Source organism: Macrobrachium nipponense, chromosome 28 (assembly GCF_015104395.2).
Source record: "Macrobrachium nipponense isolate FS-2020 chromosome 28, ASM1510439v2, whole genome shotgun sequence".
NCBI classification, from domain to species: domain Eukaryota; kingdom Metazoa; phylum Arthropoda; class Malacostraca; order Decapoda; family Palaemonidae; genus Macrobrachium; species Macrobrachium nipponense.
In genome coordinates, this window is record NC_087217.1 from 66,076,654 (window position 1) to 66,094,879 (window position 18,226).

At 39.9% G+C, this 18,226-nt stretch overlaps 1 protein-coding gene across 1 annotated transcript in view; it reads right to left on the reverse strand.

Annotated features, from left to right (window-relative positions):
* The window catches only part of LOC135201222 (intermembrane lipid transfer protein VPS13B-like), a 295,068-nt gene that overhangs the window by 133,830 nt on the left and 143,012 nt on the right, over positions 1 to 18,226 (reverse strand). Inside the window, exons 21-24 of the mRNA XM_064230099.1 lie at positions 1,502 to 1,756; positions 727 to 1,208; positions 412 to 574; positions 87 to 272 (exon numbers count right to left, since the gene is read on the reverse strand). Of these exons, the coding sequence (XP_064086169.1) occupies positions 87 to 272; positions 412 to 574; positions 727 to 1,208; positions 1,502 to 1,756 (1,086 nt within the window). The remainder of the gene's footprint in view (positions 1 to 86; positions 273 to 411; positions 575 to 726; positions 1,209 to 1,501; positions 1,757 to 18,226) is intronic.

An 18,226-nucleotide genomic window follows, 5' to 3' on the forward strand; every position in this document is an offset into this window, starting at 1 on the left:
AACCTATTTACAAGAACTGTCTATAACACATTCTAAATTTCTTAACCCTAAAATGCAATAAAAAAAAAACTTGCTCTCTGAATTACCTGGTTGTGTCTTCAATAATTTCTTGAAGCAGTGTGAACTGTGGCAAGCTAATGTGCAAGTCTATATCTGATGTAGCATTAATCTCCAATGAATGTCCTGCCACCAAAACATTTGAAATGTTTTCATTACCTTCTTCATTTCCTCGGTAAACAATGGCTGGAGCAGCAATGATTCTGCTATCAAATCTGTGAAATTAAAAAACTATAAGATAAATGTCAATATCCTCAAATGAAGAATTACACCACATCATGAGAGAATATGTACTTGAAAATATAATATTCCCTTACTTTTGTATTTCTTACACAAATTTCCTAAACATACTACCTAGCAATGAAAGGATGAAGGATTATATCTGTGTTCTTGTTGTCCTGTGTTGGATCATAATTGTTCCATTCAAGAGCTGGGTTTTCTCCCATTACTCGAAGCCGCTCTCCTGATGAACTCCGAGGGCGGCCTCCTTTCACATGAACTAAATCATACCAAGACCCTGTGTATAAATTAAACACATAAATACTACATTATACATAATTTCCAGTTCACTTTACAATTACAAAAAATGCACTGAAACAGCAATTAGTACTGTAAGTACTTAAAAATTTACACTTCCTTATGATAAATACGTAAAACAGTCTGCATTACCTGTGCTGACACTAAATCCTGAGAGATCAATTTGGTACTGTCGATCTTCCACCTCAGATCCTGGCACACCCAATATTCTAGCTCGCTCTGCCATATGGAAAATATCTGATCGAATCATGATACGAGAGAGTGGATTATCTACCTGAGGAGTAATCATGGTAGAATCGAGCTGTATAAGGAACATATTCTGAACAGAAGCATCTTCACTAGACGTGTCACGTGATGGGAGGAAGAGACGGATGGTCTCTGCATGAAGATACACCAGTGGCAGTGTGTGATTGTTTAATTGCATACCCAAAGGGGTCTTGGAAACAGCTCTCCCAGTATTCATTAAATTTTTTGGGATTTGCAACTGCAACCAGGGTTCATAAACAGTTGCAAAAATATGCAAGGATGCTGGAAAACATACACAATCAAATGGCTGAATGCGTATGTCAACTTCACTCAGGTAATGATCCGCTGTCTTATCACTTGGCATTGTTCTGAAAATACAATTATGCAATATCTGTAATTATACAATTCTATAAACTGTATGCAAAGAACTTGTAAGTCTCAAGAGTCTAAAGAGAATATAAACTGAATGCCTCTCATAAAATTCCCCACAAAAAACAGTTGAAGTTTACAAGTAACTAAAGCAAAATACAATAGTACTGATAAAGTACAGTACAAACAATCATTCAAGGAAATCAGGAAAAGCTAAATATATTTATATGAAATGAGAGCCACAATTTTCCAAAAAATATTTAAACTTGACTTATTAACAAAATATACCAACCTTTCTTCATTTAAGTGTTTCTTAATGAGTGTATTCCAGCAGGAATGAATGTTTTTGCAAAGTGCTGTGGTCAATGTTAACGAAATAAAACCATGAGGTTTGGGTTGCTCTGTTGGTGTGTTATTTGAACGGCCACAGTGGTAGTGAGGATCAACTGTGCCATTAAGAGGATTAATGACTTTCAGGTCATGAGTTAACTGATCTCCACAAGTCATCACAACACCTTCATGTTCTCCAGCGACCCATGAATTATTCCTGTAAAGATTGAATGCCATCAGAAAACTATGCATAAAATATAAATTCTTAATAAAATTTCCTGCTCCCTGTATACAGATTTCTAGTTTTCCTTATGCTATTTTGCTAAAAATTGTGCAGTATTAGCCAAGAATATAATTTTCAATTGAGAATGAAGTCTTTACTTTTTCTCTCTCTTGAGAATTTCAAGCTGATATGTTAGACATGACATGGAGCTCATGTGCTCTTTTCTAGCTGGGAATGATCAAGTTATAAACATTGCACTTCATATCCACTACTAGGGGTACCTGAACTCCAAGTCTCAATTTGGAACCTTGCCACAAATACCTAAGACCTTTGTTGTCCAGACTTCAAGATTTGTTGGAGTCCCATTACAGGCAGTCTCCGGTTATCAGTGGGGGTTCCATTCTCGGAAGGGTGCTGATAAGCGAAAACCTCCATTAACCGAAACTCGGCAATTAATGGCGGTTACGGCGCAGAGTTTCAGTTAATGGCGCCTCTGTTAAGTATGTTGTGGTGCCATAACTATTATCAGCACCGAAACTCAACCTGTTATGACACCACAAATTGCCGATTTTATGGCGCTAGACAAGCCCCATAAAACTGGATCACCATTAACCGAGACCGCCGATAACCCGGGACTGAGTGTACCATCCTCATAGAAAATTCTTTATCCAACTGTATTCAGAAATCTACCTTTTGAAGGGTTGATTATGCAGACTCTCATACCCATCCAGGTGTGTGATGCCCACTGTGTAGGCAACATGAGTGTCAAATCACTCTGGTTCACACAATACGTATCTACTAACAATAGATACGTATTGTGTTTATGTTCTCCACATTGTGTTTATGTTCTCCACATTTTGTTTATGTTCTCCACATTGTGTTTATGTTCTCCACAACTCCTAATTGCACGTTCTTCACTGTTATGGACTTGCTGAGAATCTGACAAATAGAACTCATTCACCAACTGAACTTGGATATGTTGAGCTCCCCTTGGGTCTCTCTCATACAGATTTAGGTACAGTGCTAGTGTGTTCAAATGTTTTCAGCACTCTGAAATGCTGCTCAAGATGTTGGAGGCTAAAATTTTTCATCCTATTTCAGTGCAACTGTCAACTTTTTTAGTTTCAAGCTACCCTGAGCATATTATCGAGTCCCATTGATTATCATTTTACTTGTCTAAATGTGCTGTAAACATTAACCCTTAAATGCCTATTGGATGAATAGGCGTATTTTACGTCGACTGAAATTGTCTGTCGTGTGCTTAATTGACATAGAATACATACTCAAAAGAATTTTTTAAATATTCTCGGAAAAGTAGTTATAAGCCTACTTGGCAAAAAATTTGGAATCATGCGCCTTGAGGGATGCTGGGAGTTCACGGATCAAGCTGATGTTTTGTTTACAAGCGTTACCCAGGCGCGCATGCGTGTATTTCTTTCTTCTCGCACTAAAAAGCATCAGCGACACATCTCAGAAATACTTTTGTCACTGTCGTAATTTTTGCACCGTTTTATATTAGCCGTTACATAGAGTTTTATATATGAAATGTGCGCAATTTTATGTAGAATACAACAACAAATAACCCATGGTTGTAGCTTTTATCAGTTTGGAAATATTTTCATATAAATCACAATAAGTGCCAAAATTTCAACCTCCGGTCAACTTTGACTCGACCGAAATGGTCAAAACACGCAATTATAAGCTAAAACTCTTACATTCTAGTAATATTCAATAATTTATCTTCATTTGGCAACAAATTGGAAGTTTCTAGCAAAATATTTCGATTTATGGTAAAATTTTGAAAAAAAACTTTTCCTTACTTCCGCGCGGTAACTGCCAAAAAAATCATAAATTTTGTCATTGTCGTAATGTTTGCACCCTTTTATATTAGCTGTTACATAAAGTTTTATAGATGAAAATGTGCACAATATCATGTAGAATACAATAAAAAAAACAACCCATGGTTGTATCTTTTATCAATTTTGAAATATTTTCATATAAATCACGACAAGTGCCAAAATTTCAAACTTTGGTCAACTTTGACTTGACCAATATGGTCAAAAAACACAATTGTAAACTAAAACTCTTACATTCTAGTAATATTCAATCATTTACCTTCATTTTGCAACACATTGGAAGTCTCTAGCACAATATTTTGGTTTATGGTGAATTTCTTGAAAAATTACAAATTTGTAACTAATTTGTATTTTTCATAACTAACAAACCTGAGGTCTTAACATTAGGATTTACCAGCGCCAAGCTGGAAACCGGTAGAATTAAATTAAACTTGTGCGATCCAGGGATTATTGGCATCTATACCAGGTCACGGGGCATGTATACCCAGAATGCCCTCGGCGTCGTGTGACCGACCCGCCAGTTATACTTCTAACCCAGTTAGACTGCTAGAGGGGTGGTTCGAGGTGGGCCCTTTAACTGTTAAGACCTCAGGTTTGTTAGCTATGAAAAATACAAATTAGTTACAAATTTGTCATTTGTTCATATACGAAACAAACCTTCGGTCTTAACATTAGGATAGACTTACTTATTGGAGGGAGATAAGTCTGTAACTGACTGGGAGTTTGCCACCTAAATCCATTTCCGAATATTAGGAGAATTCTAAGAGAATGGACTATAACCTTTGAACCAAAGATATAAGGAGATCTATTGGTTTCCCTCACTGGGTGCTGGTATCGTCATGGTTTATAAACTATGGGGAAATAGGGGACCCCCTATTCTCATAAACCACTTTTGTCCCTTGTGTCAGGATCTACCATCACCCCTCCCTTCCAACTACTGAGAGGGGTGTGTTGCTACTGGAAAGTATGCTATACTCTAACATAACTTTACAGTATGGCTGACCACCTCACCTGCATCTAGTCCGTTCCACCTCATGATGGTACTCTCCTTCATACTGCCCGTAGGTAAAGGAGTAGAAAGAAAGTAGTAAAGACAAAAAGACCAGTCATCCCATTCATTCTACTTTCATACCTTCATCTTAGACTAGACACAAACTGACCCACCAGGGGTACTGGATGAGCTATACCACTTGCTGGGCCGCCACCACTGGACAAAAGGAAAAGGTATCCAAGGATCTATGGGCAACATCTTTTAAATAAAAGGAAGTGAAAGTCGTTTGGCGTTTCCAAACACCAGCTTTCAGAATTCTCTCGACAAGACATATTCTTCTTGAATGCCAAAGAAATACTCAAGCCCCCTAATGTCATGAGCCCTAGCCTTCTCCTGGCTATCTGACCCTTTGCCTTCGGTCATGTAGGCATTCCTGATCATTTCTTTTAGCCAAAACGATATCGTATTCCTGGACACTTCCTTTTTGTTCCGTCATGTACTTACGAACAACCTCCTGCACCCGGGCCTGAGGTGCCTTGTCCTCCTTAAGTACTCTCTTGTTACCCTGACAGGACACAGAAGCATCTCATCTTAGTCATTATCTACAAAATCAGCTAGAGAAGGTATGGAAAAAGAGTCAAACCTGCCGTCCACTACTGATGGGTTTTGAGTCTTGGCCACGAATTCTGGCACAAATTCGAATGCCATTGACTTCCAACCTCTAGAGTGCTTTACCATAGACAACAGGCCATGTAGCTCCCCCACCCTTTTGGTTGAAGCTAGGGCCAATAAGAAGACTGTCTTTAGGGTCAGGCTCCTATCTGTGGACTGCCTTAGTGGTTCGTAGGGGGGTTTTGTCAGACTACTCAGTACCATGGTCAAATCCCAATCTGGGGCTTTCAGTTCCTTTGGTAAACATGACTGCTCAAAGCTCTTCATAAACATGGCCAACTCCCATGAAGATGAAATGTCCACGCCTTTCATGCGTAAGACCGAGGCTAGAGCCGCCCTGTACCCCTTCACCGCAGACACAGACATATGCCTTTCTGTCCTGAAATATATCAGAAAGTCTGCTAATTGCTGAATAGTGGTACCGAGTGGAGACAAGTTCCCTCTACAACACCAATCACAGTATGCTGACCATTTCCCATGGTATACTGCTGCCGATGACTTTCTGATATTTCCTGCCATGTGTGCTGCTGCTTTTTGCGAAAACCCTCTCACTCGCAAGAGATACTCGACAGTCTCCACCCATGAAGTGATAGGGACTTCACCGACCGGTGGTACCTCTCCACGTGAGACTGACATAGCAGGTTGTTCCATGGAGGTAACTCTCTTGGTACGTCTATCAGGAGTTCCAAGAGGTCCGGAAACCATTCCCCTTTGGCCATAACGGAGCTACCAGTCATTCTGAGGTTCTGAGACCGCATTACCCTGTTCAGAACCTGACGAATTAGACAAAATGGAGGAAATTGCGTAGACATCCAGATTGTCCCATGGGTGTTGTAGAGCGTCTTCTGCTACTGCCTCTACGTCCGGGACTACCAAACAATACACTCCCAACTTCTTGTACCTGGTTGCGAATAGGTCTATGATCGGCCTTTCCCACAACCTGAGCATTCTGTCCACAACTTGTTGGTGCAAGGACCACTCCATTCCCAGGATCTGATCCCTTCTGCTCAACTTGTCAGCCACCACGTTTCTTTTTCCCGGAATATATCTGGCCCTGATGTCTACCACATTCTCTACAGCCCACTGATGAAGTTGAACTGTCATCATATGTGACTGTTAAGACACTAGACCTCCTTGTTTGTTTATGTAAGCTACTACTGTGGTGTTGTCTGACATTAAAACCACTGAATGTCCCTGCACCCTCTCCCGGAATTCCTGTAGTGCCAGAAACGCTGCTTTTAGTTCCAGCACGTTTATATGGAGTTTCCTGTCCTCGCCGCTCCATTTCGCTGAAACCATCAGCTCCTCCATATGCACTCCCCAACCTTCTAGTGACGCATCTGAGAACAGCAAGAGATCCGGTGAGGGTTGCTGAAGGGGAACACCCACTGTCAGATTGCTGTCCTTCACCCACCACAGCAGGTCTTTCCTCACTTCTGCCGACAAGGGAATCTGCTCGTACGGGTGACCTACTATTGACAACCAGAACTCCATCCTCCATTGTAGAGACCGAAGGTGTAACCTCCCTTGTGGTACTAGCTTCTCCAAGGAAGTTAGAACTCCCAGTACTACCTGCCACTGTTTTGCTGGCTGTGTTTGTTTTTCTAGAAAGGCCTTCACCACTTGTTTGCATTTCTCTACTCTCTGGTCACTTGGGAATACTCTGGCTTTTATTGTGTCTATGACCATTCCCAGAAACACCAGCCGTTGACTTGGATCCAACTGCGGCTTCTCCCGATTTATCACTATGCCTAAGCTGTGACAAAACTGTAGAAGGGTCGCTCTGTCCCCAAGTCTTTCAATGCTGAAAACAAACATTCACACACATTGTCGCCCCCTTGAAACCTCCCTTTTATAACTAAACCCTCAGGTACACTACTCGGATTCCAGTCACTTTTCACAATACCGTCACCCTTACCATGCATCCTAGACATTGTATCAGCAATCACATTTTTACTCCCTGGCGCATATTTGAACCTAAAATTAAACTCACTCAAATCCTCAATCGTCCTTACGATCCTAGCATTCACACTTTCCTTCTTGATCATATACACTAATGGCCAATGGTCCATCCTTATGACAAATTTTACCCCATACAAAAACACTTTCAACGCTTTCACACAAAACCTTATAGCCGCAAGCTCCTCCTCAACCACTGAATAGTTCTGCCCTGCTTTATTAAAAGCTTTACTCACATAAGCAATTACTCTTGACTGTTCCTCCCCATTCACCTCTTGCATCTGCATTAAACATTCTCCCATACTAAACTTACTTGCATCAATATACAGCTCAAGCTTACTCACATCTTCACTATCTCAAAAAGCCAAGGTGACATCTCTAGCAGCCTCGTCTTTCAATCTCTCATATGTTCCCACCATTTGCTTATCCCACCTCAGCTTAGTATAATTTTTCTTGCCTCTCCATCCAGTTAACAGCTTCCCTTTACCTGAACAATCCCTAACTAACTTCCTCCCAAACTCAATCAAACCCAAAAAACCCTTTTAAGAATGGATGTGATAAGTTGCGGAGTGAGTGTGAGGTTAGGAAGTGTAAAGGGGAGGTACGAGGAATAGGGAATTTAGGTATGCCTGTGGAGGGAATGTTGCGTGAGAGGATATAAATCAAGGGGGTAGTGATGGATGAAAGTGACTCTTATGTGATCAAGGGAAGGAATAATAATATGTTGTTAGGGTACAGGTTCTTGAAGAAGTGTGGGATGGTGGTCTGTCCGAGCACGAATATATCAAAAACCATATGAAAGGGAATGTATGTGGGGAGTTATACTTGGATAGGGATGGGGGAATAAACAGTAAGATATGACAGTAAGATAAAGAAGGGAGTGCCTTTGGTTACGAAAGAGAGTATAAAAGTGCCGCGTGAGGTCAGGGACGTTGTTAGTGTGAAAATTGCGTGGTCGGATAGTATTGGGATCACCAACGATGACAAGTGTGAATATGTAGTTGAAGGTGTGGATGTGAGCAAGTTGGTAAGAGCAAGTGTGCATGTGTATGACAGGATCTAAGACATGGAGAATCCTCGGATTTTTGTGGCCTCCTTGCCGAGTGCTAGGAAGAAGTGAGCACGGGGTATACATGAAGGTGATTGTGTGGGGTTGCTAAACACATTGGTAAGTACGACGATGAAAGGTACATCAGGGTACGGCAGGTGATGACAGGCAGTGTGGAGGAAGGTGATAGTTGGAAGTATGATGAGTTGAGAGAACGATTTAGGATGGATGAAAATGTTAGCGATGATCACAGGGAGTGATTGATGCGGATGTTGTGGAATAGGCAGGGTGTGATGAGCCATGGAGATGAGGATTTTAGCAGGTTCAAGCTTCCTGAATTTAAAATAATTTTGGAAGACAATACCCCCATATATCAGCATCACTGTCACTTTTCTGCACCTATTACACAAGAGATTGAGGAGCAGTGGTGAGGAACTTGAGAGAGTGGGAGTGGTAGAGAGGAGTGAGAGTGCCTGGAATAGCCCCAGAGTCCCTGTGCGTAAGCTGGATGGAAGTCTGTAGATGTATGTAGATTATAGAAGGGTGAATGAAGTGACTGTGAAGGAGCGATTTCCAATGAATGTGGTGTCTGATTGTGTGTATAAGATGCATGGGATGAAAGTGGTCACAAAATTAGATTTGGTAAGGGGCTATTACCAGATGCCTCTTGAGGAAGGGAGTTCCACGTTGGTCGAGTGCATTTCGTGCTCGGCTACCATTCCAGCCAACAAGGAACCAGAGGAATTTATTTCTGGTGATAGAAATTCATTTCTCGATACACTGTGGTTCGGATCCCACAATAAGCTGTAGGTCCCGTTGCTAGGTAACCAGTTGGTTCCTAGTCATGTAAAAATATATCTAATCCTTCGGGCCAGCCCTAGGAGAGCTGTTAATCAGCTCAGTGGTCTGGTAAAACTAAGATATACTTAACTTTTTTTCTTGAGGAAGGGAGTAGGAATATTACGGCTTTCTCGAGTGGTAGTTGTCTCTACCAATTCAAGCAGTAGTGGAAAAGTACTTGTGTTCAATGACATATTAGACCATAATGTTTCAAGCCTAAGGTCACACAAGAAGTACTGATGGGTAGAGGAAAACTTGGGGAAAAATGTTGTACTGCTAACTCTATCTTGGCCACAGTGGAGCTTGCGCCCTTGCTCCGCCAGGCACCTCATATAAGAAACGGGATTCTTAGAAAGGGGGTAGCAAAATAGCTAGGATTCAAGATAGTAATATGTTTGCAGCAAACTTTGTGGGTATGATTGATATTGCTAGAAGTGAGAATGATTTATTGAGTGAGGGAGATTGAGCAAATGCAACATAAGTGCTTGGAGATAAGTATGTTGCGACAATGCGTTTTGGGAAGAGTGTGTGTGGAAGATTGGCCGTGTGAGTTGGATATATAAAAGAGGGTTGCTAAACAGTTTGTAGTGTGTAAAAATATAGTGTACTTTTTGCATCAGGAAGGGATGTATGACAGGGAAGTGTATGTGCCGGTGTTTTCTGCTGAGTCAGCTGTGAGTATGTTTGTTGGTGCATGATCAGTTTGGGCATATGGGGAAGAATAAATTATGGGAATGCATGAGAGAGAGATTGTATACACCTTGGTTAAATAAGATTTGTATGGATGTGGCTGTTACATGTAAAGACTGTCAGAGGGGAAAGTATCAGTGTGTGCATGCAAGTCTGCCTGTGTTGCAATGGCAGATGAAAGAGCTGTTGGAAATGCTTGTGACTGATTGTGTTTCATTACCAAAGACTGCGAGAGGACGTGGGAATAATTATGATTGTTGATCACATGAGTAAATTTGCCTATGTGGTCACCATCAAAGATAAGGGGAGTGGAACTGTTGCGCAAATAGTGGGGCAAGTGATGTTTTCTTGTGTCTGTGTAAGCCTGCAAAAATGTTGAAAGAATGGGGTATTGTTCATGTGTATTCTACTCTGTATATGCCCAGTGTAAATGGTTAGGCTGAAAGGACCTTTAGAACGATGACTGAGATTTGGCGAATGATGAGTAAATGTGGCAATGATTGGGATTTGTATGTGGGACGTGCAGTGTGGGTATATAAAGCCACACAGCAGAAGAGTATAGGTATGTCTCCTTTTAAGTATGTGTTAAATTGTGAAAGGATTATCAGACTGCACTTGGGTTTGTCAGTGAGTGCTCAGGATTAAAGATTGGGGATAAAGTATTGAAAGAGGTGGTTGAGATAGGAAGAGTGAATGTGAATAAGGTAAGGGAGAAATTTGAGGGGCCTTTTAAGATTTTGTAAATGGGACCGAGTGGACTGAGTTGTTTTGGGGAAGTTGCGAGTAGGTGGGGGTATGGATGAGGTTAGGGCACACCAAATCCAGCTCCATAGGTGGAGGATGTAACACACTATCTTCGGGAGAATGCGATGAGTGAATGGTTGAGGGTTAATAAGTATGAGTCGAGTGTCTGTGAGCAAATGGGTCTGGGAGATTGACAGTTAGCATTGGTAGAGTTTAGAAGAAAGTGGAAGAACGTAGAGAAAGGGAATTGAAGGAAGAAATGTGATCTGCATGATAAGGGTGTTAGTGTTAAGAGTACAAATGGTTGATAAGGCATGTAATATGGATGACTTTGAGGGAATGAATGATACTTAGAGTGTGTGGGTTTGAACTGACAGGGGTAAGTGGGATTTCAGTGGGAAGGGAACCAAGTAGTGAGGAAGTACAGTGGAACCTCTATATATGAAAGTCCTTACGTATGGAAAATCCAGGTTACGAAAGCAAAGATGAAGATTTTTTGCTTCTATGTATGAAAATAATTCAGGTTGCGAAAGGGTAAAGTCCAAGATTCGCCCGGGCCGCCAAGAACAATTTTAAAATTCGCGCGCTGCCAACTCAGTAGACTCACCACCATCCTCCCACTCTCCCATTGGTTCCTGATGCTCTCCTATTGGTCAGCATCTGTCCCATCATGCCTCTATGTAAAGGCATTCCTTGACCAATTTTTGCGGTAGCGTTATCGTAAATACCAGGAATTTGTTCGTTCACATATATTTCGTTTGTTAACATAAATTTGTGTTAGTGATTTCGCTTTCGTTGTACTGTAAGTTATTTTATCATGTTGTGTGTGAACTTAATTACTTACGTTATTAGCCATGGGTCCCAAGAATGTTGCTGAAGTTCACGGAAAGAAGAGGATGCTTTCTATGGAGACAAACATGGAGATAATCAAGAAGTGTTAATGTTTTCTGCCATTTGTTAACGCGTTTTGTAAAGTTTAGTGTTAATGTTTTCTGCCATTTTTTAATGCGTTTTGTAAAGTAAAGTTTTCATGTTTTCTGCCATTTGCCCTCCTCCTCTGTCATCACTTTCAGACATCGCCTCACTCGAAAGGTAAGGTTCCACATTTTACTACATACATACGTACATGTACGTGCAGTATTTCTTGTACCCTGTACACTAATACACTTTATTTACAGGTACAGTCATGGTTATGTTAGGTATTGAATGGCCCAAATTGTTGTATTTCATTGTTCATTGGTCAACTTAGCTTTATTATAAAATTTACTGTGGTGTTTTTGTAGGGCTTGGAACAAATTAGGCAATTTACATGTACAACATAGTTCTAGATACGAAAAAATCAGGCTACAAAAGCCGCTTCGGAACAGATTAATTTCGTAACCTGAGGCACTATTGTATTTGATAGTATGGTTGAATCTTTGCAAGAGTTTGACAGAAGTATGGATGAACGGAGTGGTTTGGTAGCAGAAATAAGGGAGATATTGGGACCAGAGCTAGAAGGTGTAGATGAGGTACTGAACAAGATTTGGGAAGATAGTAGTGAGGGAGATAGTGGGAATCTGAATGAAAGTAGTTTAGAAGTGAATGGCAATGTAACTGAGTGTATGAGGGTCCTCAAACAAGATCCAGGAGGCCTGCATCTGAGCTTCCTTGGGTTTTGAGAAAGGCAATTTAGTGTGGTTTTGTGAGTGTAAGGAGACGTTGTCAAATGTAACAGGGGAGGTAATATGGAGGAGTGATGTGGTAGTTACATTTGACATCTTTGAAGGTTGCGTGAGATAGAGAGAGAGAGAGAGTGAGAGTAAGTGAGAGCGTCGTTGGGTTGTTTGTAGTTGTCGGGACTAATTGAGTTTAATATGTTGTGTTTCATGTTTGGTGTTGCTGTATGATAGTATGTCAGTGCGTAAGTGTTTTTCTGAAAAGTGTGTGAGAGAGAGAGAACGTAGTTGGTAGATGCGTCGTTAGCGTATGGATTGTTTGTTGGTGGGTGGTTGGGTTCATGTGTGGATTCGGTCGCTGGGGCAGGCGGTAGTCATTCTATGATCAGAGTCTGTTATGATCAGTCACAGAAGGCAGTGGTCTTGGAGATAAGGCAGTCTGCTTAGGGTCAGTTGTTACTGTGTGATTCGATTGATATTAGTGTTGTATAGTTGTTGTGCATGTGTCTGTCTGGTTGTTGTTGAACTGAAGAGTGTTTGTTGTATTTGATTTTGTGTTTTGGTGTTTGTGAGGTGTTTGTTGGCGACAGTATTGGTGGTTGTTTGTGTGTTGATTTGTCAAGTTGTCTTTGATGTGATTGGTGTTTGTTCGTGAAGTGATTTGTTGTGTTGTGTTCGACTTGTGTGGTGTTGGTGCTTGTTTGGTTCTTTGGTATTATTATTCGGCAATTATTGGTCTGGTGCTGGGTGCCACTGGATGAGGTTCTGTCTCGACGACCATGTCCAGTGGACAGCACAGCGTCTCACCCTGAGTTTAACAAGTATATGGTGAGTACATGTCTTTTCTTTATCTCGCTGAACCAATTGTCCTGTGCATAATTAGTAATGTAAAGGGGAAAGTGTGGCTGGGGGAACTGTTTGTCAGACGTGTTCGATAAAGTAAATGTGGGAAGATCTTGTTGATCGCTTTGCTTTGCTTGTGATCCCACCACAGTATAGAGAGAGAGAGAGAGAGAGAGAGAGAGAGAGAGTGTTACATAATCAGCAATCTTCGCCCTCCTGTCACATTACTTGACATATTTGACAGCTCTGGACTTTGAGCTTCTGGTGGAGTTAAAAAGAAAGATGAGGGAAAGAATTCTTTGTATGCATCATTTTGACATTACAGTTATATATACGTATATATCTATTATTATTGTATGCTGGAAGTAAACCTTCTTTTAAATGTGTTTTATTAAAAGTAATTGCTGCCTCAGCTGCATTAATTTTATATAGGTTTTCTCTAGCTTCTTAATTATGATTTTCTCATTGTTGCTTAAACTGCTGAGCAACGCATCGAAGGTTGGCATGTCTATGATAGGTGAAAGTCAATTTTAATTTTATTCAAAGATGCCAGAGTCAGTAGTCAAACTTTCAGGGTGTAACCCATAGAGTTTCTCAAGGGTAAAGTTAAATTCAAATTCCTTGATAGGGGCCGCAACGTTTCGTCTGGGACTTCAGATATCCTCTTAGGCGGAGGTAGGTGATGGGCTGAAGTAAGAGGGTGAGTCTGTCTGCTTTTGTACAGGCGGTGCAGCAGGGTCTTCATGCCGCTACTTTTTCATTGACTAACAAGTAGCGAGCTGTTTTATGATTGGCTGCCTGGCTGTGGACTCAAAACCATTCCCAAGCACATGCTCAGCAGTTGTCCCGATCTTCTCAGTTGCGTGACATCATAACAGGCTACATTTTGACTGGTCAACAGCTGCATGGCATCACAGCTGGTATTACTGATAGTGTTAGGGTATCTTCAGTTTTATTTTCTTGAATTGGGGCATTTTCAGACAGTGATATGGTGTTCTTTGCTGTTACTGGTGCGTTTATTCACATGCAGGTCGGGGACCAAAAAGGCCTCTTGCGTCGTATTCATAAAGGGCTTTTGCTCCTGAATGAGTAACGCCTCCAGAAGGCACAGACAGTGAGGGTTGGGTGCTCTCCCTATCATCCTAGTGTTGCTGAAAATGCAGTCGCAGGAGATTATGTCACAGTGACATCACACAACTGAGATCAGCACAACTGCTGAGCATGCGCTTGGGAACTGGTTTGAGCCCACAGCCAGGCAGCCAATCGTAACGCAGCTCACTAGTCGTTAGTCAATGAAAAAGCAGCAGCAAGACGATCCCCGCTGCACCACCAGTACAAAAGCAGATGGACTCACCCTCTTCCTTCAGTCCATTGCCTACCTCCGCCTAAGAGGATGTCTGAAGTCCCAGACAAAACATCGGGGCCCTTACCAAGGCATTTGAATTTAACTTTACCCTTGAGAAACTCTATGGGTTATACCCAGAAAGTTTGACTACCGCCACTAGCATCTTTGAATAAAATTAAAATTTACTTTCACCTATTTTAGCCATGCAAACCTTCAGTGTATTGCTCACCAGTTTAACCCTCTTACGCCGACTGGACGTATTTTACGTCGACATTTTTTGTCTCCCGTGTGCCGACTGGCGTATTTTACGTCGACTTACAAAAGTTTTTTTTAAAATTCGCGGAAAAAATACTTATAGGCCTACCAGCCTAAAACTTTTGAATCACGCGCCTTGGGGGATGCTGGGAGTTCACGGATCAAGGTGTTGTTTTGTTTACAATCGTTACGCAGGCGCGCAAGCGCGAATTTCTTTCTTGCAGCACTAAAAAGTATCTGTGACACATCTCAAAAATTATTTCGTCACTTTGACATAATTTTTGTACCATTGTAAATTAGCCGTTACATGAAGTATTATATATGAAAATGTGCGCATTTTTATGTAGAATACAAACAATAAAATACTCACGATTGTAGCTTTTATCAGTTTTGAGATATTTTCATATAAATAACGATAATTGCCAAAATTTCAACCTTTGGTCAACTTGACTCTACCGAAATGGTTTCGAAAAAAAAACGCAATTGTAAGCTAAAAACTCTTATATTTAGTAATATTCAATCATTTACCTTAATTTTGCTACTAATTGGAAGTCTCTAGCACAATATTTCAATTTATGGTGAATTTATGAAAAAACTTTTTCCTTACATCCGCACGGTAACTCTTCCGAAAAAAAATCATACATGCGATTGTGGTAATGCTTGCACCATTTTAAAATTAGCCGTTATATAAAGTTTTATATATGGAAATGTGCACAATTTCATGCACAATACAACTAAAAACAACCCATGGTTGTAGCTTTTAACAGTTTTGAGATATTTTCATATAAATAACGATAATTGCCAAAATTTCAACCTTCGGTCAACTTTGACTCTACCGAAATGGTCGAAAAACGCAATTGTAAGCTAAAACGCTTATATTCTAATAATATTCAAGCATTTACTTTCCTTTTGCAACAAATTGGAAGTCTCTAGCACAATATTTTGATTTATGGTGAATTTATGAAAAAAATAACATTTTCTTTACGTCCGTGCGGTAACTCTTCCGAAAAAATCATACGTGCGATTGTGGTAATGTTTGCACCATTTTAAATTAGCCGTAACATAAAATTTTATATATGTAAATGTGCACAATTTTATGTAGAATACAAAAAAAAAAATAATTGAAGGTTGTAGCTTTTCTCATTTTTGAAATATTTGCATATAAATCACGATAAATAGAAAAAAAACCACGTTCGGTCAACTTTGACTCTACTGAAATGGTCGAAAAACGCAATTGTAAGCTAAAACTCTTACAGTCTAGTAATATTCAGTCATTTATCTTCATCTTGAAACAAATTCGAAGTCTCTAGCAAAATATTTAGATTTATGGTGAATTTTAAAAAAAATCTTTCCTTCCCTCCGCGCGCGGATTCTCCGCCACAAATCTCCGAAATGCGTACGTACCATTCTCGGAATATTTGCTCCATTTCATATTAGGCATTTCATAGTTTTATATATGAAAATGTGCGCAATTTTATGTAGAATAAAACTAAAAATATTTGAAGGTTGTAGCTTTTCTTATTTCCGAAATAATTGCATATAAAAAATATATATATAAAAAAATTCGACATTCGGTCAACTTTAACTCGTCAGATATGGTCGAAAACTGCAATTGTAAGCTAATACTCTTACAGTATAGTAATATTCAATCATTGTCTTCATTTTGAAAAAAGAAATTGGAAGTCTCTAGGACAATATTTAGATTTATGGTGAATTTTGAAAAAAATATGTTTACGTCCGGCGCGTTATGAATTCATGCATTATTTTGTGATAATATTTTCTCTGTGTTGCTTTTATCGTTTTACAATGTGTTATATACCAAAATGATCGCAATTTAGTGTAAATTACAACGAAAAAAAGTAACTTGTTACCTTTAACCGTTTTGCGCACAGCGCGATTTGAATACAATTATATATGAAATTTCGTTTTTGCACTATCATATATCGCATTATTTATATATGATAATGATAATTTTTTCATTTCTGATGGTTGCATACTAAATTTCAGCCAATGACAAAAAAAGGAGCCAAAAATGAACTCTTAATCTTGAAAACTAAGCGCGCTGTGATTTTTCGAAAAAAATATTTTTTTCCGCTTCCGCGCTCACTCTGAAACACCTCCGGCACATGGGAGACAATTTTTTTTTTTACCGCTTCGGCGTAAGAGGGTTAAGCAACAATGAGAAAATCATAATTAGGAAAATAGAGAAGAACCTATATAAAATTAATGGAACTAAGGTTAATAAAATATTATTATTATTATTATTATTATTATTATTTGAAAATATTGATAAACATATAGTATATGTTCCATAAAAATTCTCTCATCTCATTAAGAGTGAGAGAGAGAGAGAGAGAGACAAATAAGAGTTGTTCTTACTTAAAAGTGAAATGTAAAGGTTATTTCTTTAAAATACCATCACATACAAATTTTGTAATTACAGTTATATTATTATTATTATTATTTTTAGTCTATCACAGTCCTCTAATTCAACTAGGTGGTATTTATAGTGTGGGGTTCCAGGTTGCATCCTGCCTCCTTAGGAGTCCATCATTTTTCTTACTGTGTGCACTGTTTCTAGGATCACACTCTTCTGCATGAGTCCTGGAGCTACTTCAGCCTCTAGTTTTTTCCAGATTCCTTTTCAGGGATCTTGGGATCGTGCTTAGTGTTCCTATGATTATGGGCACAATTTCCACTGGCATATCCCATATCCTTCTTATTTCTATTTTCAGGTCTTGATACTTATCCATTTTTCCCTTTCTTTCTCTTCAACCCTGGTGTCCCATGGTATTGCCACAACAATGAGTAATACTTTCTTCTTGATTTTGTCAATCAACACCACGTCTGGTCTATTTGCATGCATCACCCTATCAGTTCAGATACCATAGTCACAGAGGTTGCCTGATTGTTTTCTATCACTCCATCAGGTTGGTACTCGTACCACTTATTACTGCAAGGTAGTTGGTGTTCCTTGGACAGGCTCCAGTGGAGGGATTTTGCCACTGAATCATACCTCTTTTTGTACTGGTTCTGTGCAAGTGCTGGAAATTCGCTTGCTATGTAGTTTATGGTCTCATTTTTCGTACTGCACTTCCAACATATGGGAGAGATGTTATTTCCATCTATCGTTCTTTGGACATATCTGGTTCTTAGGGCCTGATCTTGTGCCGCTGTTATCATTCCTTCCATTTCTTTTTTGAACTCTCCCCTAGGTAGCCATTGCCATGTTTCAGCACTGGCTAGTTCTTTGGTCAGTCTCAAGTATTGTCCGTGCATTGGTTTGTTGTGCCATTCCTCTGTTCTGTTTGTCATTCTCCTGTCTCTGTATATTTCTGGGTCTTCGTCTACTTGTCTCAGTCCTTCTTCCCATGCACTCTTGAGCCACTCATCTTCACTGGTTTTCATATATTGCCCTAGTGCTCTGTTCTCAAGTGTTGACGCAGTCCTCTATGCTTAGTAGTCCTCTCCCTCCTTCCTTTCATGTTACGGATAGTCTCTCTGTATTTGCTCTTGGGTGTAGTGTTTTGTGTACTGTCATATGTTTCCTAGTTTTCTGGTCT